This window comes from Triticum urartu, chromosome 3A (assembly GCF_056163025.1).
Source record: "Triticum urartu cultivar PI428250 chromosome 3A, HENAU_Tu73, whole genome shotgun sequence".
NCBI classification, from domain to species: Eukaryota; Viridiplantae; Streptophyta; class Magnoliopsida; order Poales; family Poaceae; genus Triticum; species Triticum urartu.
The window spans coordinates 417,042,677-417,066,122 of NC_141875.1; the positions used below are offsets into that span (position 1 = coordinate 417,042,677).

Sequence of the window (23,446 nt, forward strand, 5' to 3'; positions counted from 1 at the left end):
TTGAGACCAAGATATTCCATTCCTACCATATGAATCTTGATCTCTAGCCTTCCCCAAGTTGCTTTCCACTCAAATCTTCTTTCCACAAAATCCAAATCCTATGAGAGAGAGTTGAGTGTTGGGGAGACTATCATTTGAAGCACAAGAGCAAGGAGTTCATCATCAACACACCATTTGTTACTTCTTGGAGAGTGGTGTCTCCTAGATTGGCTAGGTGTCACTTGGGAGCCTCCGACAAGATTGTGGAGTTGAACCAAGGAGTTTGTAAGGGCAAGGAGATCGCCTACTTCGTGAAGATCTACCGCTAGTGAGGCAAGTCCTTCGTGGGCGATGGCCATGGTGGGATAGACAAGGTTGCTTCTTCGTGGACCCTTCGTGGGTGGTTGCTTCTTCGTGGACCCTTCATGGGTGGAGCCCTCCGTGGACTCGCGCAACCATTACCCTTCGCGGGTGGAGCCCTCCGTGGACTCGCGCAACCATTACCCTTCGTGGGTTGAAGTCTCCATCAACGTGGATGTAGGATAGCACCACCTATCCGAACCACGGGAAAAACATCCGTGTCTCCAATTGCGTTTGAATTCTCCAAACCCTTCCCTTTACATTCTTGCAAGTTGCATGCTTTACTTTGCGCTGCCAATATACTCTTTGCACGCTTGCTCGAATTGTGTGATGATTGCTTGACTTGTCCTACAATAGCTAAAATCTGCCAAGAACTAAAATTGGGAAAAGGTTAAGTTTTTATTTGGTCAAGTAGTCTAATCACCCCCCTCTAGACATACTTTCGATCCTACAGGATACCAAGTTCATATGGACTGAGGAATGTGAGGCCAGTTTCCAGGAGTTGAAGAAACGTTTGGTTACATCACCTGTGTTGATTTTGCCAGAGCAGACCAAGGATTATGAGGTGTATTGCGACGCTTCACGTCGAGGACTTGGAGCAGTGCTTATGCAAGAAGGAAGAGTTGTTTCATATGCCTCACGACAGCTTAAGCCTCATGAGTTGAATTATGCTACGCATGATTTTGAGTTAGCAGCCGTAGTACATGCATTAAAAACCTGGAGACACTTTCTCATTTGAAACCATTGTGAGGTATACACGGATCACAAGAGTTTGAAGTATATTTTCACACAGAAGGAGTTGAACCTCAGACAAAGGAGATGGTTGGAGCTCATCAAGGATTATGACATGAGATTGCATTATCACCCCGGAAAGGCTAACATAGTAGCTAACGCGTTGAGTCGTAAAAGCCATGTAAACACCCTAATGACGGGAGATTTACCAAGGGAGTTAGCCGAAAATCTCCATGAGCTATGTTTGGAGATAGTCCCGAGAGGCTATGTAGCAGCATTGGAGATTCAGTCTACTTTGATGGATAAGATCAGAGAAGCCCAGAAGACTGACAAGGAGATTGCTTCTATCAAGGAGAAAATAAGCAAGGGAAAAGCTAAAGGATTTTGTGAGGATGAGCACGATACCTTATGGTTTGAAGACCGCATTTATGTGCCTAATGATTCGGAGATCAGGAAGTTAATTCTGCAAGAGGCCCATGATTCACCATATTCGATTCACCCAGGAAATACCAAGATGTATTTGGATTTGAAGGATATTTTCTGGTGGACCGAAATGAAGAAGGATATTGCGGAGTATGTAGCAGTTTGTGATGTATGTCAGAGAGTGAAGGCAGAGCATCAGAAGCCAGCAGGATTGCTACAGCCATTGCCGAGACCCGAATGGAAGTGGGATAAGTTAGGCATGGATTTTCTCACCGGGTTGCCCAGAACTCGTTCAGGCTATGACTCGATATGGGTTGTAGTCGATCGTTTGACAAAGGTAGCTCATTTCATTCCAGTGAAGACTAACTATACCAGTGCAAAGTTGGCCAAGATATACATGACCAGAATCGTATGTCTTCATGGAGTTCCAAGGAGCATTGTATCAAATAGAGGAACCCAATTTACCTCAACGTTCTGGAATCAGTTGCATGAAACTTTGGGCACCAGGCTAGAGTTCAGTACAGCTTTCCATCCGCAAACATATGGACAGACCGAGAGAGTCAATCAGATTTTGGAGGATATGCTGAGAGCTTGTGCGCTAGATTACGGATCTAGTTGGGACGAGAATTTGCCATATACAGAGTTCTCTTACAACAACAGTTATCAATCCAGTTTGAAGATGGCCCCTTTAGAAGCCTTGTACGGAAGGAGGTGCATGACCCCATTGTCGTGGGATGAAGTTGGAGACCGCCAGTTGTTTGGACCGGATCTGATTAAGGAGTCTGAACAGAAAGTGAAATTGATTCACGATAGGCTCAAGGTAGCCCAGTCCAGGCAGAAGAGCTACGCGGATTCTAAATGCAAGGAGACATCTTACGAAGTCGGAGACCGAGTTTATCTTCGAGTATCTCCACTTCGAGGAGTTAAGCGCTTTGGAGTTAAGGGAAAGTTAGCGCCACGTTTTGTAGGACCATACAAAGTTTTGGAGCGTATGGGAGAAGTAGCCTACAAGTTGGAATTTCTCGAAGGATTGTCAGGGGTTCATGACGTGTTCCACATTTCCCAGTTGAAGAAGTGCCACGCAGAGATGGCTGATATACCGCTGAGAGACACAGTGCCGCTGGAAGCGATTCAGTTGGACAATGATTTGACCTATAAGGAGAAACCAGTCAAGAGTCTTGAGTATGCCAGCCGAGTCACCCGCAGCAAGGTTATCAAGTTTTGCAAGGTTCAGTGGAGCCACCACACGGAGGATGAAGCCACCTGGGAGCGAGAGGAAGATTTGCTGAAGGACCACCCTCACCTATTTTCTAGCCAATCCGAATCTCGAGGGCGAGATTCATCTTAAGGGGGGTAGGTTTGTAACATCCCAAATTTTCAATTTGGAATGTTATACAATAGATCATCATTGCATATCATATTTTATTGCATTTTGGTTGATCCTAGAAAATTCTACGCAACTCAAGGACCCTCGGAGAGAGTTGGGGATTTCGTTATTTTCATATTTGAGTTTTCTCAAATTTTGAAAATAGGATCATTTGATTTTATTTATTTTATCTTCAGTTATTTCTATTACAAAAATATGAGAGAGGGAATAAAATGACTTTCCCAAAATAAAAAAATATTGAGGATTTAATAATAAAATCAAATAAGATTTTATTTTGGTTTTATTTGCTATTTTATTTGAATTTAGGAAAAATGCGCGTTTTTTAAAATTGCATTTAAGCCACAAATAAATGTTCATCCTGTGCGGCTTGATTTTAGAAGCCGGGGAAATTTTATTTCAGGATTTTTGGAGTCCGTTTGGTATTCCTTTTTTTTCTGAGCGTAACTATTTAAAAAAACGCGAACCGACCTAACGGGCCGTGTCTGTCCCAACACCTGGCCCGGCCGGCCTTATAAGCCGGGGGAGGAGCCCAGCCGAGCCCCAAACCCTAGCGCCCCGCCCCGCCGCCTCTGCCGCCGCCGCATCGCGCCGCCGCGCTGCCGCCCGCCGACCCCGCCGCTCGCCGGAGGTTGACCTCGCCGCCGCCGGTTTTTCTCCGATTTATTTATTTAGCGAGCGTTCGCTTTAAACGAACGCGTTCATCGTTTAGATCCAGATAATGAACGTTCGTTCGTTAATCTGTTCGTCGTTTTTCTTTTCTCAGTTTAAATCCGCGATTTTTCTGATCGCGATTCCAGATCCGATTTTCGTTCTAGTATAACTTTTCGCTCGTTTATCGGAATCAGGCGATTCAAGCGCCTGGAGTTTCGCTCGAAACCCTCTTTCCATTTAACCAACCCAGACAAAAATTTTCCACTGTAAAAATTTCCCTAGATCTAGAATAGTAAATGAAGCATGTCTCTTTTGCCGTTTGTCTTTCATTGCTCCGTTCGATTTGATTCTTTTTACCAACCGGAGTTCTTAAGTTGAACTTTCTGGTTAGATCTCTTATTTGAGTTTTACCTGTGCATTAGTAGAGTACTTATTGTATGCTTGTTTGTTTGCGATAGAGTACCCGGAATGCGCCGCTTGCTACTTCGAATCACTAGGTTTCCCGGATCATCAGCAAGGCAAGTAACACTTTGATCGTACCTCCTACTACCCAGTTTTTATTGCATTAGATCAATCCTCACACATTTCATGATTAGGATCTAATTAAATTGTGGGTTCTGGGAAGTAGTTGAGGTAGTACCTATTACCTGTTTATTATCAAGCCTTTGGGAGTTACTTCTACGTTTGCTTATTGTGCCATGCTATGCTAGTAGACGTGGATTGGGTGAGTGTATTCATGACAGATGTGAGATTGTTAAATTAATGGTTTATCTAAGGTGGCAACTTAAATACACATCTGGGTGGATTGAGGCACCTGGGTATTCCAGCGATTGCCTGTTTTTCTTTTGGACCGCCACCCAGGCTCAAAGGGATCATGAGATTATTCATGATAGAAACTTCCGTGTGCAGCTACAAGCTACTATGGGCTCTAGCATAGTTGATTAAGTCGTGCGAACTCTTACAGTGGTAGACTAGAAGATGTAGGGGAAAGTAGGTGTAATGGTCTACCCGATCGTAAGGTGCTAGCGCTTCTGAAAGACTATGTCTCAGTCATCCGTTTCTCAAACACCATGTAGTGCGAGAATCCCAACGGAGGAGATCGAGTCTTGTGGGGAAAAGTGCACAAACCTCTGTAGAGTGTATAAACTAATCATGGTTAGCCGTGCCCCGGTTATGGACATCTTGAGTATCTAGTACCTGGATTATCATGTGAATCTCATCATGTTACTCTAATTAATTTTGTTGGGTTTTGTTTAATGATGATGCTTAATTGGGATTGCGAATGCTGTCAACCATTCTCAATGTTTAACAACTACCATGATAGTTAAATAAAATTTATTCCTTTGCAGTAGGGAAAAATTGGCTTTACGCAAAACTGTAACCATAGAGCTTTCCACCAGCCAAATATGCATAAAGTATAGCCTATTATTTTCATTGCTCTCTATGTGTTACCTTGCCAGCATATTCCATGTGCTGACCCGTTTCGGGCTGCAACATTCATGTTGCAGACTTTTCAGACGACGATTAAGGTGCCTTTAGGTCGTGGTTCTATACTCAGTGATGCCGTTGGAGTTGATGGACTCACTTATGTTCCAAGCCTTCCGTTGTTATCGTTATTAGATGGCCTTAAGCCATATTTATTGTAATAAGTTCTCTTTTGAGACACTCGATGTAATAAGTGTGTGATTGCTAATCTGTTATAAATCCTTCAAGTACTGTGTGGTGTCAGCATTACTGATCCAGGGATGACACCTGAGCATAGAGATTGGACCGTTTGAGGTCTGGTCGCTATAGGTACTGTCAAAGACAAGATTCATAACTGTTATCAAACAATGCCTATTGTACCTTATCATTTCTACAATTTATATTGAGCAATATAAGTCAAAGAAACTAGGAAACAAGCAAACTATGCATTGAAAATAGAATATGTCAAAAATAGAACAGCCTATAATGATCTGTACTTCAACCATACTTCTGGTACTCCAAAAATTATGAAAAATTAGGAAAGCCTGGGAGAATTGTAAATAAATCTTGTGCAGAACGAATCAGGATTTTATCACGCTTCTGTAAAAAAATAAAATTATTTTACTAGGTGCAAAAGTTTCTGTTTTTCAGCAAGATCAAATCAACTATCACCATAGACCATCCCAAAGGTCTTACTTGGCACTTTATTGAAACGAAAGTTATAAAACATGATTACTACAATAGCTTAATCATGTGAACACACAAAAATAGTATGGGTAAATGTTGGGTTGTCTCCCAACATGCGCTTTTCTGTAATACCTTTTTAAGCTAGGCATGATGATTTCAATGATGCTCGCATAAAAGATAAGAATTGGAATATGAAGAGAGCATCATGAAGCATATGACTAGCACGTTTAAGTCTAACCCACTTCCTATGCATAGGGATTTTGTGAGCAAATAAATTGTGGGAGCAAGAATCAACTAGCATAGGAAGGCAAAACAAGTGTGACATCAAAACTTTCAACATAAAGAGAGGAAACTTTATATTATTGCAATACCTAAAAGCATATGTTCCTCCCTCATAATAATATTTAGTAGCATCATGAATGAATTCAACAATATATCCATCACAAAAAGCATTCTTTTCATGATACATAAGCATAGAAATTTTATTACTCTTCACATAAGCAAATTTATTCTCATGAACAGTAGTGGGAGCAAACTCAACAAAATAACTCTCATGTGATTGAAAATTAAAATCATGATGACAAGTTTCATGGTTATCATTATTCTTTATAGCATGCATGCCATCACCATAATCATCATAAATAGCAACTTTGTTCTCATCATAATCAATTGAAACCTCTTCCAAAATAGTGGATTCATTACTAAATAAAGTCATGACATCTCCAAATCCACTTTCACCAATATAATCATCATAAATAGGAGGCAATGCAATCATTATAACAAACTTGCACATTAAATCTCGGGGGACTAAAAGTATCATCTTCATCAAACATACCTTCCCCAAGCTTATGGTTTTGCATATCATTAGCATCATGAATATTCAAAGAATTCATACTAATAACATTGCAATCATGCTCATAATTCAAAGTTTTTTTATCAAACATTTTATAAAATTCTTCTTCTATCATTTGAGCACAATTTTCCTTTCCATCATTTTCACGAAAAACATTATAAAGATGAATAATATGATGCAAACTCAATTACATTTTTAGTTTTCTTTTATAAACCAAACTAGTGATAAAACAAGAAACTAAAAGATTCAATTGCAATATTTAAAGATATACTTTCAAGCACTCACCTCCCCGGCAACAGCGCTAGAGAAGAGCTTGATGTCTACTACACAACTTGTTCTTGTAGACTCGTGTTGGGCCTCCAAGCGCGGAGTTTTGTAGAACAGTAGCAATCTTCCCTCAAATGGACGACCTTCCATATCTCATTTCAAATTCCACTTTGAATTCAGATTCAAATTATAAGTGAAATAAAGAAATTAACAAACATGAAAACAAAAATGTTCAAAGTGTCGCAAATAATCCCTGGATAATTGTCATGGTGAAACCAACATTTTATAAAATGGTTTAATGCCCTAAAACAATTAAAATAGTGGCCACAACAATATTTTAATTGCTTTTTAAATTATAAAAATTCTAATCTAATTTGTTTAAGTGTCAAACTTTTTGTGGCAGTGGCCTAATTTATAATACTAATTTAGGTGCAAGTTTTATAAAATATAAAACTAAAAATACTTTGTCTTAAAAATAAAACAGAAAGCAAATAAAAAATAGCAAAATTTTAAAATAGAAGAAAAAGGGAAAAAGGACCCACTGTTCCCACTGGGCCTTGGCCCGCTGGACCAGCCCATCCCACTCCCTGCCTCCCCTTCCCTGTTAACCTCGCCCCTCCCCCTCCGCCGCCGGGGAGGGGATAAGGGCACTCCTCTAATGCCTCGGGCTCCTCTCCCCTGCCACTCCCACTCGCCCCTCTCACTCCCTCCACCTTGCTCTCCTCGGCAGATCCCCTCGCCCGAACGCCTCCCGTCGCCGTTCGTCGTCGTCCGCCATCGTCCGCCGTGGCGACCGCCGCCCCCGTCCCTCTCCGACATGTCCAGGAGCTCTGGGGACCTCGATTCCTTCCTCTTGGTGCTCTACTTCAACCCTGGGAGCAACACAGCAACCAGATCGACTCGATCCTCACCGTCGACAACTGCACTGTCTCGCCATGATCTGCACCACCTTTGCACTTCTAAGCCTAACGTCGGCCTCCGTGAGCCTCTTCGATGAGCGTCGCTTCTTTCCTCTCCTCTACTACTTGCATTCGTACTCGTATGAAGTCGTCGTTGTCTCGATGCTTTGGTTGCCGCCATTGCCCCGCGCACCGTGCTCCCCTTGTCGGTCCGCTCAAACCAGGGGCCCTGGCGAGCTACTGGTAAGCTGTTGCGTCTGCCTAGCTAGCTAGCTCGAGCTATTGCGCAACACTTCATCGTTTCCGTGAGCCCCATGTTTCGGCCACCGCTAAAGCTTGCCACTGTCCCTATCTCCGACCAGCCCCGCACCCGCTGCTACCCCAGATTGAAGCGCGCCATCCTCCTGATCCAGCAGATGCTCGCGGCGGTCCAAACGGACCCCTGTGACCATTTTTCGGCCATGTCCGAGCCGCACCGCTGTCCAAAAGGTCATCGCCGGTGCGCAGGCAACTTAAAATGCCAGTGGGTGACGTGTTACCCCCTGGCACTAACCCCAGCTACTAACCCAACTGGCACCGGGGCCCGCCCGAGATTAGTTAGAGCTAGTAAAAACGGTTTAACTAAATTATTTACTGGCATGTGGGCCCCCGGTTACTGTTCCTTCGGATAAGACTTACACAGTCAGCTGCTGACTGGCCCACTGGGACCCCTTGTCAGCCACTAACAGCTAGGGTGGGTACAGTTCACTGGGTACCCATAGCAAATACTATCATGGATAATTCGAATTTAATAAATAAAGAAATTCTAGAAATTACAAAATATTAATAAAACTTTGAAAAATCATATAAAATAACCTATAAGTCAGATGAAAATAATTTATATATGGAAGTTGCTCAGAAAAATATAACGAATCCGAATATACTATCCGTTCATCTATAACATGCCTCTAACATGATGAACAGGGATCCTTCCCCTCCGATTCATCTGTCTGGAAAATGCCAAACGCCGGGAAAACATTCCCAGATGTTTTCCCGCTTCGTCTGTATTGTGTAGCACTTCGTTTGGTCACCCCTAGCACCTACATATTGCCATGTCATGCATTGTGATGCACTTGTTTGCTTTATATTTATTGTTTCTTCCCCTCTTCTCTCTGGTAGACACTGAGACTGACGTTGCTCCGGAGTACGACTACACCCCTGACGTTGAACCACTCTCGGCAGAGCTTCCACGCAAGTAAAACCCCCTTGATCATTCCTATATCGCCCATTTCCTTCTCTCTCATGCTTGCATTAGAATTTGCTACTGTATTTGATCGATCCTATTCTAATGCATAGCCTGGTTTTCTAACCTTCTATTATTAACTACCTACTTATCCTATATGCTTAGTATAGGTTGGTTAGTGATCAAGCAGTGACCCCTTACCTTGTCCCTATTGCCCTCGTTTTATGACCGATGACTCGATCAACGTGATCAACTGATACGTCTCCAACGTATCTATAATTTATGAAGTATTCATGCTGTTATATTATCATTCTTGTATGTTTTACAATCATTTTATAGCAACTTTATATCATTTTTTGGGACTAACCTATTGACCCAGTGCCTAGTGCCAGTTGCTGTTTTTTTGCTTGTTTTTTACATCGCAGGAAATCAATATCAAACGAAGCCAAACACCATGGAACTTTTTGTGGATTTTTTATGGACCAAAAGACATCCATTGGGCCAGAGCAGCACCTGGGGGGTGCCCTGAGGGGGGCATAACCCACTAGGGCGCGTCTGGGGGCTCAGGCGTGCCCAGGTGGGTTGTGCCCGCCTCGGTGGACTCCCGCACCCCCTCATTACCCTATAAATTTCCAAATATTCCAAAAACCCTCGGGGTTAACCTAGATCAGAAGTTCCGCCGCCGCAAGGCTCTGTAGCCATCGAAAACCAATCTAGACCCCGTTCCGGCACTCTGCTGGAGGGGGAAATCATCACCGGTGGCCATCTTCATCACCCCGGCGGCCACCATGATGAGGAGGGAGTAGTTCACCCTCGGGGCTGAGGGTTTGTACCAGTAGCTATGTGTTTAATCTCTCTCTCTCTCTCTCTCTCTCTCTCTCGTGTTCTTGAGATGTCACGATCTTGATGTATCGTGGGCTTTGTTAATATAGTCGGATCATATGGTGTTTTCCCCTCTCTATCTTGTTGTGATAAATTGAGTTTTTCCCTTTGAGATTTTGTTATTATCGAATTGAATACTTTTATGGATTTGAGAGCACTTGATATATGTCTTGCATATGAATACTCGTGGTGACAACGGGGTATCATATTGATTCACTTGATATGTGTTTTGGCATTCAACTCACGGATTCCCACGGTGACATTGGGGTAATCTATGCATAGGGGTTGATGCACGTTCTCGTCTTTTGTTTCTCCCGTAGAAATCTTGGGGCACTCTTTGAAGTTCTTTGTGTTGGATTGAGTATTATGAATCTGAAATTATTTGGTGTTATTTTAGTACGAACTCTTGGATAGATCGATCGGAAAGAATAGCTTCGAGGTGGTTTCATACCCTACAAATGATTTCTTTTTATGCTCTCCGCTAGATAGGAACTTTGGAGTGATTCTTCGTTGCACGTTGAGGGTGGTTATATGATCCAATTATATTAGCATTATTGAGAGATTGCACTAGAGAAAGTACGAACCCTAGGCCTCATTTTCAAGCATTGCAATACCGTTTTGTGCTCCGTTTTATCAATTGCTACCTTGCTGTTTTTTTATTGTCCATATTACAAAAATCAATATCTACTATCATTACTACACTTGTATCACCATCTCTTCGCCGAACTAATGCACCTATACAAATTCCATTGTATTTGGTGTGTTGGGGACATAAGAGACTTTTTATTATTTGGTTGCAGGGTTGTTTGAGAGAGACCATCTTCATCCTACACCTCCCATGGATTGATAAACCTTAGGTCATCCACTTGAGGGAAAATTGCTACTATCCTACAAAACTCTGCGCTTGGAGGCCCGACACGAGTCTACAAGAATAAAGTTGCGTAGTAGACATCATCGACGTCTTGAGCCCGACACATCACATCACACCCCCTTAGTTGTACGACAATACCGGGTTACTATCAAGTGCCGAGGGTCATACATCGTATGACACTTCTGATGAGATCCTTGTAGTGTAGTTAATCGGTCGTGGTCTACGAAGGGTGATTCCTCCTTCACCACTCTTGACAACGACTCTGCCGCGCAACACCTCAAGTGTGAACCCTTCGAGGGTGATTCCTCCAAGTTCACCTTGACGGTCACATCAAGTGGAATCCATGGAGGGTGATTCCTCGGATTCCCCCCTTGGTGATATGGACACAAGGTTACTCTGACTTTACCCCCAGAACCATGATGAAGTCGGGTCGGACTCGAGGGGTACCCGCGAGAGAAATGTGAAGTCGGGTTGACCGTGAGGGTACCCGCGAGTGATGTGGAGTTGGTTGAACTGGAGGGTACTCGCAAGGTAACTACACGACACGCCCGAGCATTCTTAGCCCTTGTCGTAAGTCCGTGAGACGGGGCGACGAGACCATAGATCGTGGATCATTGATCGTTTCCGCACGCTCCTAAGACACTAACGGTTTGGATATGTGTTCCGAGTAGGCCTTTGGCCTTGACTACCATGCGGGAATAAGTATGAGCACTCTGCGTGGTATGTTTCTTCTGAAAGGTCACTAACATCTGCGATTGAGCGGCACGCGCCCGGGTGGCCCGTGTAAGAACATGCTTTGCATAAAGAGGTAGCTAGGATTAATCCCGGCCATCCACGCAATGCGCAGGAGTGCAAAAAGTGATGGGCCCAAGAACCCTGAGCGCTTAGGATGTGAACCGGTGTGTTGGCCTCTCTGTTGAGCCTAGGTAGGAGTACGATGTGTTGATCAACTGAGGCCGGGCATGACTCAGGAAAGTGTGTTCGGCCGAAGTTAATCGAGTGTGTTGGGTAAGTTTGTGCACCTCAGCAGGGAAGTTAATCTATTCGAATAGCCGTGTCCATGGTAACAGATGTTCAGAGTTGTATCCCGATCTGTACAACTAGAATTAGATACTAGAGATGTGAATGGATATGATGGCTCCGGGATTGCTTTCTCGCAGGGAGTCAAGGAAGAATCTCCGGGCGATACTACAACATACTTGTTACTTATAATATGCTAATCCGCACTCTTCTATTGCTGCGAGATGCTTCAAGATGCTAGTCTTCAATAGATTAGGCTTTCCCTTCTCTTCTGGCATCTCTGTAGTTTAGTACAAAGATATAGCCCCATTCCTTTGATACTGATGCATAGTTAGTATAGATCTAATGTAAGTCTTGCGAGTACTTTGGATGAGTACTCATGGTTGCTTTGCTACCCCTTTTCTCTCTACCCGATTGCTGCGATTAGATGACGGAGTCCAGGAGCTAGTTAATCCCGATGACGACTACTACTACCCCAACGGAGCCTACTACTACGTGAGACCGCCGACGACCAGGAGTAGTTAGGAGGCTCCTAGGCAGGAGGCCTTGCCTTTTCGATCCATGTTGCTGTTTGTGCTAGCCTTCTTAAGGCAGACTTGTTTACTTATGTCTGTACTCAGATATTGTTGCTTCCGCTGACTCGTTTGTATTCGAGCTTATGTATTCGAGCCCTTGAGGCCACTGGCTTGTAATCCGAAGTTTGTATGACTTTAATTTGTGTTTAGAGTTGTGTTGTGATATCTTTCTATGAGTCTTTGATCTTGATCGTGCATGTTTGCGTGTATGACTAGTGCACGATTAAGTCGGGGCGTCACGACATCCTCCTTGCACATACTTTTCATATCCTACCACCCCCTCCTTATTACAGTTGAAAACATGCCTAGGCATACGAAAACGACGTCATAATTGGTGATGTTTGAAGAGCGGGTTGGGTGTCTCAAAGTAGTCCTTTCAAAGAAGGAAATGATCGCTCTCTCGGTTGCAATTCAACGTCGGAGTGTGCCCCGGGATTGAGCCTCGGAACAATGGCCGCTGCATACTAAGGTGATCATGGATGACCAACACAGCAACCACCATCTCCTCATCGCCGGATGAGGAATCATCGAAGTTGCAGAGGAAATTGTGGAAAAATAACTCGTCGATGGAGTCCATTTGTACCTTGGGGGCAAACCGTCAAACAACTTGCGGGCGTCGGCGAAGAAGCTGACCGGCGAAGCTGATCGGGTAGTGAGCCTGGAGAAGTCCGGCGAGCATGCCGGCGTCAGACGAAGGAGTTGGCCAGGGGCGCAAGGGGAGGGCGAGTTCGTGCTCGTGGTGACGTGTGTGTGTGTGTGGGGGGGTAGGGGGTGGGGTGCGGGGAGTGGGGGTGGTGGCAGCAGCGGCGTGGGAAGGTGGCGGTGTGCGGGGGAGGTATGTGGGGGTGCAGCCTACTGGCAAGGGCATCAGAACTGGGTGCGGCGACGGGGTGGGGCAGCCAGGGGCTCGTTGTCGATGTGGAAGGAACATAATGACATGTGTGCCATCGACTGGCGGTATACCTGGCCATACCCCGGGCCGGGCCGGGCTTCGGGCCAGGCCTAGCCAAGCCCGACGCAAAAAACCCAAGCCCGGGCCCGGCCCGGGCCGACCATCGGGCCTGTTTTCTGGGCCCGAGCCCGGCCCGAACACGTCAAAGCCCATCAGGCTCCGGGCCGGCCCGACCCGACCTTCAGAAAAGTGCAAAAATGACGGGCCTGGGCCCGGCCATCGGGCTCAAAATCTAGGCCCGAGTCTGGCCCGGGAGCAACGTCGGGTCGGGTCGGGCTGGCCGGGCCGGGCTTCCCATGACCAAGTATAACTGGCGGGCAAGAGGAAGAAGTGCGACGCCTGCCTCGTGTTCACCCGAAGGCAAACGAGGTTCAGGCCTCCTTTGGTTTGTAGGAATGTCATAGGATTTCTATAGGATATGATTTGCATAGGAAAATTTCCTTTGAGGCCCTTTGGTTTGTACGAATGGATTCCTATTCCTATATAGGATAAGAATCAATTCTTTACATTTTGGAGGAAAAAAACATTAGCTAAAACTTAATGAAAAAATTCCTATCCTATGCATCAAATGACATATCTTTCTTTATAGAAATTGAGATGCATGTCATCTCACTTCTTATGATTTTCCTATTCCTACAACATTTTTATTCTATAAACCAAAGGAGGCCTCAAATTTGATCAGGAATGAGTCGTCCGACGGTGTTGATGTGTTGGACTGATTTTCATGTCCGTTTTATGAGCGCGGATCGGCGCGTTGGAGTCGCTCCAACCCGGTCGCCTTCAGTCGCCACTCCAAAGTCCAAACTCTTCAGCCCCACCCATTGCTTCGATTTTTGAACTCCCGGTCTCAAACTCCCCCCAACCCCTACCGACGCCGCGCCTGAGCACTCCTCCCCCCCTTGTGGCGGCGAGATCCAGGCGGGGCCCGGCCGCCGCCGGCGCATGGCTTCCGTCGACGCCGCGGGTGACCCCCTCCGCTCCTTCGCCTCTGCGACGTCCCTCCTTTTCCGGACCCTTGGCCCTGCCGCGGCCTCCACATCCCCCTCCAGGGCCCCTGGGGCGCTGCTCGGCGGATCCCTGGTACACTCCTTACGCGACCCTCCGCTCTCGAACCGGCGCGCGTGCGCGTGCTTGCTTGTCTGGGCTCATGCGGTGTTCGACCTCACTGGGGACCGAGGGTTTCGTTTTTTCTTACCGCGGGGCTGTTTTCCTTTCGGGATTACAAGTTTTCTTTATCTTCCTAGAAATATACATGGGATAATCCATATAGATATAGGAGAATAAGTCACAAACTATTTGCTGTTTCAAGTGATTGCTGGAGCTAGTCTCACAATGCCCGGTCCGTTGCAGAAACGCTCCAAGGAGCTGATGGAGCAGGCCAGCCTGGTCTTGAGGGAGCGGGGGGACATCCAGAATCTCTATCAGGAGGATCGAGCGGATGGCAAGAACAACCAGCAGGGTAGAAGGCCTGGGCTGGACCGCAAGCGGGCTCAGTTCTCTCTCAAGCCCACCCAAAGGCAATCCACTTGCTTGTTCTAGGCTGTTACTTTCAGATATAGCTTTGGTGACAGCTTATGGAACAATATGTTCATAAGTCAGTTGCATTCTGCTATAGTGACCTGTGAATGGAGTTCAAATAACTTGTTTTGATGCTACTGTTTTGCAGCAACCCCGTGAATGTTGATTTCTCCAAGGCGCTTAGCATTGATGATCCAGAGGAGTACTTCTTAACCTTGGAGCGGCTCGAAAGTATCCCCATCACCTCCTTCTAAATTTTTGTAGTAAGTGAAGCAGTAAATGACAGTAATGCTCTAACATGTTGTTCGTGAATGCAGAGGCTGACAGGGAGATAAAAAAGCTAAGAGGTGAGGTTCCAACCAAAACAGCAAATTATGATCGGCCTATGGAACCACCCAAGAAGCGGCCTGGAATGTCGAGGTATGCTGCCTATCTTGTTCCATGTTTTAGCTGATAAACTGCTCTTTCTAACTTGTGTTAATGTTTAGAAGCCATTCGTGTAATATAGCCTCTTGTGCTCTGCGAAAAGTTAATTTGGATTTCTTTACATACTTATCATCTTGCTGTTGCTTCTGGTTGTCACTGATTGAAGTAGACAGTCAGTATTAAGAAAGTGCACTTTTATGTAGCTAATTCATATTGACCTATCATCACTTTACAATAACCTATCGGTTCTTGCCAACTTGTTATGCACCTAAACGTCCATCATGAAATTGAATTGACCCATGCTTTGTTTTGTTAACTATCAGGAGAAAATCGGTCTATTCTTACAATTTTAGTGTGGGCACGGATGCCTCAGATGGTACTGAAGCACCCGATTCCCAGATGGGAACTTTACCAGAATCTCAGTCCACTCAAGACGACATGCCTCCTTCAGTTCCTGAAAGAACCAAGCCACCGGTCCCTTCAAGTTCTAGCCAATGTGATATACAAGATGTCTCAACGAGAGAAGGTTAAAACCCCCTCCTCATTTCTGTTTCAACTATTTCAACCTAGATTTGTTTAATATAATTACCTCTATACAGATTCATTTGCTAAGAAGGATAAAGGCGCCACTCTGGATTCCCTAATGTCAGCATTCAAAAATTTGGATGAATCTAAAGAGGAAAGCCTGCTGCGAGAGAAGTTACAGATCAAAGAAATAAACATAGGGGAAGCTTGTATCCCTGACCTATTCAATGTTCCTGGTGATAGGCCTGTAAGAAGCACTAAGCAGAAGTATCTGAGGAGTGACCGTACTCCAGAAAGACCTGTATTAGGGAGCCACCATGCTCCAATTTCGAAATGGGAGAAACACATACTTGGTCGAGACATTCTGGACGATAAAGCAGATCTTTCAGAAGACGGTGAATCTGATAATTCTCCAGAAACTGTTGTGGATAAACAATCACAGGTGCACAGTTCTTACAATGATGTTGTTTTGACAAACGGTGAGGCCTCTACTGCAACGGAGACCCCAACTTCAAGCATCAAATTTCCAGACCATGTTCTTGAACCAGTAAGTTCTCCACTTGGTGTGTGCATAGATAGTGATGTTGCCAAAAAAAAGGATGCATCTAGCGGGCAAAATGTTTCATTAGAGGTAGTTAGTTACTATTGAACTTGTTATTGACTTTCAACTTGTTTATTATTGAACTTCTCCTGAACCATTGACTTCACTGCACATTATGTTTATTTTGTTCTTCAGGAAGAGCACATGCCAGTGAATCACCCATTTACCGAGAGGCCAAATAATGAACCAGGAACTTCTTCTCATCATTTGGAAGGTGAAACAACAAAAGTGCTGGGTAGTGCACCAGGTAGAAATGTGTCGGTGTTGCATGGTGAAGATGAGAATATCGGATATCAGGCGAGTTCCTGCACAAACTATTACTCTCAATTATAGGCCCCATTTTAGTGTGCTTAACATGTATCATACTTTGATTCCTATTGTGTGACAGGGAGTGCTTGGAGGGGACATGCTTGTGCAAGGTACCTATTTTCCTTGCAAATTTTCGTACGTATGCCCTCAAAAGAGTTGTGACATTTTGCTCATCAGAACTGAGGACTCAAGATTTAGCAAAAGAGAGAGAACAATTTTTATTTATTGTATCCCCCACGTTAGAATGAACTTTTACTGCTTAAAGAAACAAGATGATAGTACATTATCACGAAGTCGACTCTGCTCTGGCAATATTAGTTTCCTAGTTATGCTATTTTGGAGTCAGACATACAATAAGAAGCATGACTCCTATGGACCACCCTCACAAAGTTTGTGCATGCTATTCTGGACATGGACAACAAATTTTGGGCGACAGGAACCATCCGGTGCATGAGGTTTGATGATTGTTTCTAGAGATTTTGGACCTATAAGGGTGGATGCATTCCTCCAAAGAACTGTGTCACATCGAAGCATTGGTTTTGATTAATAGCATATACATGGTTTTTCTCTATTAGTTGACTTGAGAGGACTATGCTGTCTTATAATGTTATGTGTTAATCATTTTTCTAATGTTTGGTTGCAGCATGCCTTCTTAACTAATTACAATAAGTGCATTTTTTCTAACTGGGAAAACTTTACCCCTCAAACACCACAACTTGTTTTGTTGCATTTACATGCACAGTTCTAAATCATATTTTCTTGTTTCGTTGAGGTCTAAAGCAGACTACCAAACGTGTCTGTTTTTGTAGATTTCTCTTTTTTACTCTATGGTGAGGTCTAAATCATATTTTCTACAGATGAACCAATCCATCCACCGGAAATACCTCCAGATGCGCATAATCAGTCTCATATTCAGGATGAAAATGTTGAGGTAGGCTTGTTTCAATAAGCGCTATTCTCCTTTGAAATTGCTGTTGTAAAGAACTGGGCCTAGCTCAGTTTGTGGGACTGTGGGACTTAGTTCCTCCTAGGTCTGTATCACTCTTTTGTTCCCCACAATTGCCACTGCAAATAATCTTATGGAAGTAAGTAACTTAGATGAGCATCTTTCTCTATCTTTTTCTCTGGTTACATATGTATAACGTACCACTTTGCCATAATATGCCTTTCTAACATATCTATTCATTTAACCCTCTAAAGATGCCACACAATTAAGGCTTAAGCACTGATGCACTACTTATCCCCTTCACATGCAATGATTTTAGCATATTGCTGCACATCCTGTGCATTCTTTTCTTAAATGTAGAAAAAAGTTACATATTTGCCTGCTCTAAAGAAAAAGTTCTTTATGCCTGCATTTTTTGGACTTCCAGAAACAGGCAGTTGATATAAGCCGTGAACTCCCTCTGAGCAAAGGTGGTAAGCAAAATGCAGTCCAAAAAAGAAAAAACAAGAAGCAGTCAGCAAAGAGAGGAAAAAGAGTTTCAGGTCTTGCATTCTTTGTTTGACACCTTTATCTACTTTTTAGCTGCTTTAAATTACTTAGTAAGTTAGTGTATGTTTCACAACTTAAAAGTTTTTTTACTCTGTGGAGTTCCAGAAGAACATAGGTAATTATCGCCATGAAGATGAGCATGTAGATGATTAGATTAGGGAGTAGATCATTCTAATCTATAAGAAGGGCTGGCCGACCCGCCCATCTGAGGGCTCCCTCGATTTCGCGCCGTTCTGCCCGTTTGAAAGGACGAATGGGAGAGATAACAGATTGATAAATTTTATAAAGAATAATATGGTCGTAACATTTGTCATGAACTTGAGATAGTTTACCTGGGATGAATGGATGATGTTTCTGTCCCACCTCTTAGCCAACCTATTATTCTTTTATCTCCTTATCCTTCAGCACCATCCTGTGAAAAGTTGTAACAGCAGCCAAAGTCCAAAATATGGTTAGTTGCCTACTTTATTGGTGCTATATAGGTTTATAGTAGTGTTTTTCTCCAACATGAATATAAACTTTTACTGCTTCAAGAAGTGAGATGGCAGTACAGATTCTGAAGAGCAACCTTTATGCTGCGGTTCTGAGCTACGTAAAGAGACACGATGGTGTTGTATTATCATGAAATTGACCATATTATGGCATGGTAGTGCTAAGTTTCCTAATGATGCCATTGCGGAATCAGTACATGCTATCAGCTGCATAGCTTATTGGAAACTAGCAATCTCCTGTACAGCATATACACGTGCTATTCTGAACCCTAGTAACAAATTTGTGCAAAGGAATCTAGTATCATTTCCATTTGCTGCATGAGATCAGGTGATTGTTTCTAGCCAGGATTTGGGACCTTTGTAGGATGGGTGTGTTCCTCCAAAGGAGCATCATAATGCAGAAGCATTGACATAATTAATAACTTGGAGGGATAATTTATACCTAGGCACCATTTTATGCGTATAGGGACATGTTAGCACTGTTTTACTCGTTTCGTGAATAGCGTAATGACCACTTCCCTAAAAACATGGATACGACAACCTCACAGTTTCAGTATCAGTATCAGCCATCAAGATAGTAACTGATGGTGACATGTGGATGCCATGACACATCACTGTATCTAAGTGTTGTAAAAGTAGTAGCCATAGAGTTTGTCTCTGTCTAGGAGCAAACTGTACATCTCTACCAGTTGTTTCAGATTTGGTTGTCCATGCTTGTACGAGTCCACGACTCATTTTATGTGCCATTTACATGTACACTCGTTATCTAGTCTTGCATTAAAGCTTGTTTTCTGTACAGATAAGCCAATCCATACATCAGAAATACTTCCAGAAGATATTGTCCCACAGAATAACTCTCATGTTCATGAAGGAAACTTCGAGGTAGGATTCCTTCATTAAACACCATTGTCTTTTTAGCCGTAGCTTTGGTATTGCAGCCGTAAGGAACTGAGTTTATCTTGTGCATTTTCTTAATATAGAAAAGTTGCATATTTCTCTGCTTTCAACTCTTTTTATGCCTGCCATCTTGGAACTTCCAGAAACCTGCAGTTGGTGCAAGCAATGAACTCTCCCCAAGCAAAGATAGTAAGCAAAAGCGAGTTCAAAATGAGGAGTCTAAGAAGCAGCCATTGAAGAGAATGAAAAGAGGGGCAGGTCTCACTTCTGCCTATTCTGCTCCATGTTCCTGTTTAATACTCCCTCCATCCCAAAATAAGTGTCGTGGTTTTAGTTCAAATTTTGACTTATTTGAACTAAAACCACGGCACTTTTGGGACGGAGGGAGTAGTTTGTAATGCATGTAGGCACGTACTTTAGATGATTCCTACAAGGATTGCTCTTAGCTAGGGTCCGTGCCTTCATCAAATACAAAACCTGTTATTGTTACTGTTTCATATACATGTATGCTACAAAACAATCTTATAATCTGCCAGCTGATTTTAATTTTCTTTTGTTATTATGCTGTACGCTTTGTAAATGTAAACACATGCTTTAAGCTGCTCTAAATTACTTGGTATAAATAAATTTCATGACTCAACATTCTCCTGCATGTGAAGTACTGAAGTATACTTTGTTACAGAAGAGGCAAGCAATCCATTGGGAATACCCCCTGAAAATTGTGATACAGAGACTCAACCTAGTATGCAAGATACAAATATCGAGGTACATTTGTTTCTTGAACATTCCCATGTTTTAGCTTCTAGACTGTAACTTTTGTCCTAGTATAATCTTACATATGTGATATGCATGCCACATCCAGTGGGTATCTTGTTCTGTTTATTTGTACAGTATAGTAGGGATAACATAAATACAGCTATGAAAAAGTGTTTGGAGTTCACTGTTTATATGTCAAGCTCATGTTATTCATGAGCATAAAGATGCTACATAGCTGAGCCTTAGCACATCACTCCATATTGAGGGGGCTGAGTGGTCACTTCTGGTTTAGTAGTATACTGTTATGGGTCGGCTGCCCTAGCGCAATGAACATTTTTGTACAGCAACATCCAGTTCACTGCAAGTTATAGATCTCGGGATTACTACTAGAAGCTGAGCAGGGGAACTAGAGTAGAAGAAACCTGGTTGGATGAAAGCTGAGATAATTTCGTAGCACCTTGTGGTCGCCACAGTTGAGGATTGTCCTACTAGGGTCGCAGCAACTGCCTGCGAGATACGCACACGTACAGGGCAGCAATGTCCCACATCGGAATGCTAGAGTCGGTGTGTTAGTGCACATTAGCTATTTGATATCTACATATATATGATCTGTGAAACATCATTATCCATCAATACATGTGCTCGCATACAGTTCATATGTGTTCTTTGTATGGTTTATTTATGACCCTGGGTCATTTTCAGTAACATCACAAACATAAATATAGCCCCATATACTTGCCAATCAATATTAATAACATTCAAGGAACGAGATAGTATAGCAAGTCAAAAGATAAAACACATATTGATTGCGAAAAGGGCGTGTTACCATCTAGTAGGTCCATGTAACTCGTGTTAGCAAGTTGTGCAACAAGCAATAGGCATATTGACCTCATGAGACTTTTGTATGTTAATTTTCAGCTTTTCCTTTGTATTTCCAGCAGCAGACAGTTGATACAAGGGTTCCACGGTCCCCAAACAAAGGTAAATTGCAAAAGGAAGGTCAAAGGAGAAAGAAGAAGCAAGAAGTGAATAGAAGGAAAAGCCTGACAGGTCCTACTTCTGCACGTTGCAGCATGCAGACATTTCTTGTCCCAAATAAGTATGTGTATATTGCAAGGAAACTGATGTTCTTGTCTATTTTCATGGAATGCTATCAGCATTTGGTCTTGCGTGGCAATCTGGCGTGAGACGCAGCACCAGAATACGGTCCAGGCCATTGCAGGATTGGCTTGGCGAAAGGCTCCTATATGGGCGTATACATGACAGTAAGTACACCAATTTGTTTTTCTTTTTGTCTGGGAATGCCTCTCTTTTTGCTGCTTCACTCAAAATGCTGCTACGGAGAAAGTTGTACAATATATTTACGAAATTGCTTGACAGACGATACTTGACGCACAATCTGCGAGCGACACTGCCTTCCCGTTCAAATCCCGTGCATGCACGCTCGCGCTAGGCTGCCATGTAGGATCGGGCAGGAGTAGGGCGTATTTTTATTGTGTGTATAGCAGCACTGATATATTTACTAGCTCTAGGCAGTTCTATACATTTTCTGTCAACACTGACAGGCCTATGAGTCTGTCATCTGTGAACCAGTGCCTCTTCGCCCTGGCTCATGCTTTACTTGTTACAATCGGGCATAAACCACAATTTAAGCAGGCCAATTACATCAAAGTTAACTTGCTACTTGCATATGTAAACTTGCGATCTCACAATTTCACTCCATTTAAACTTGTTGAAAGTCAAAAACTATAACTTTCCGCTTGTGATGCTTAAGGTCTATGTTGTGAGATCTACATCCTGTTTAGGTACCCTGCTGTTAGTTACTATAAATATCATGCAAATGTTAATAAAACCGGCATTTGATTTGAACTTCAATCTGTTGCAGCAATGGCCACAGTCATCGGCGTGAAATCATATTCTCCCAGTCAAGATGGCAAGGTTGAATTGAGAGTGAAATCCTTCGTGCCAGAACAGTACTCAGATATGGTAGCTCAAGCTGCAAAGTATTGAGGTTACTGGCCTTGACAAGTCTCACTTTGTTCTGGGACAAGTCAGTTTTGTGGCCAAGAGGGTCGGTTCTGGGACAAGTCAGTTCTCAGGTGCTTTCTCATGCTCTGCCATCTATCTTTCTAAAAGAGATTTGCACAATGTAGTGCAACCATGCTGTTAACATCCAAGACCATGTAGAAATATGGATGTAGTAGTAGAGGCACAAGAATTATCTTCACCTTTGTTAGCTGTTTTTAGTGTCATCTCTGGATGATATGATGTCAATTGTCTCTAGTTTGTATATCCCTTGTCGTATGATAAAATTATCGTACTATGTTTAAATGCGCCGGAACCAACTATGGCCCGCCGTTTTGTATGTATTGGTGCTATTTGTATAATTGTGTCGCGTTCTCCAAGTGAAAGTTCCGCACGAGGGATTTTTCTGCATTGTGCATTTGAAGTTGTACGAGGATGAGACGATTTTAGTGGTACTGACATTTGCATTCGCACAGTTGAAGGGTCTTTTTCCCGAGATGAGTTTGGTTTTCTTTTTTGAGGGGAAGAGATGAGGTTCGGTTAACAATTTTTTGGACAAAGGCAGGCCGGGTTTATCATTGCGCAGCACGTGGGGTTGGACTGTATTGTTGTTGATTGGTGAAACAAGAGTTAAAACCAGAAGCTCAGTGCAACCCATAACAATTAATCACAACTTCTAGTAATTTAGTGAAAAGCCATACCTATTTTTGAGGTGCAGAACCATACCTTTTTTTGAGATGCAAAATCGTAACCATATAGCCAATGTTAAGTATAGTAAACCAATGGTTGGATGGTTAGGAGGGTAGCGGTACCCCCTAACACATTAGGGATCAAATCCATGTTTGATGTTTTGATGTATCATTAAATGCGGATTACCTTAAGTGAAAGGTGTCATGACTCCGATTCTAAGTCACACCGATCTACTCCCTTCGCTCCTAAATATTTGTCTTTTTAGAAATTTTAACAAGTGACTACATATGGAGCAAAATGAGTGAATCTACACTCTATAATATGTCTATATACATCCGTATGTCGTAGTCCATTTGAAATCTCTAAAAAGACAAATATTTAGGAATGGAGGGAGTAGTATGTAACACATCATATCACTTTGCGGCCTCACGCACGGTATTTCCATGGGTGTCACCTTCCCTGGCTCGGGACCGTTTGCGCCTTTTGGCT

The 23,446-nt window shown here is 43.3% G+C and overlaps 1 protein-coding gene across 3 annotated transcripts; it reads left to right on the top strand.

Moving 5' to 3' along the window:
- Positions 1–14,017: 14,017 nt before the first annotated feature.
- Positions 14,018–22,647, top strand: LOC125544127 (uncharacterized). 3 transcript variants are annotated; one of them, XM_087547229.1, is made up of 16 exons: positions 14,018–14,304; positions 14,575–14,741; positions 14,891–14,973; positions 15,060–15,162; positions 15,492–15,694; positions 15,768–16,324; positions 16,430–16,595; positions 16,687–16,713; positions 17,461–17,534; positions 17,977–18,091; positions 19,389–19,471; positions 19,630–19,744; positions 20,169–20,251; positions 21,184–21,292; positions 21,400–21,507; positions 22,128–22,647. In XM_087547229.1, the coding sequence occupies exons 1-16, from the start codon at positions 14,167–14,169 to the stop codon at positions 22,250–22,252; spliced, it is 2,256 nt and encodes a 751-aa protein (XP_087403355.1). In that variant the 5' UTR covers positions 14,018–14,166; the 3' UTR covers positions 22,253–22,647. The 3 variants fall into 3 exon arrangements, with proteins under 3 accessions (XP_087403355.1, XP_087403354.1, XP_087403356.1); XM_087547228.1 differs by having other exon boundaries at positions 14,019–14,304; positions 21,181–21,292; XM_087547230.1 differs by having other exon boundaries at positions 14,021–14,304; positions 15,768–16,240; positions 21,181–21,292.
- The last annotated feature ends 799 nt before the right edge of the window (positions 22,648–23,446 follow it).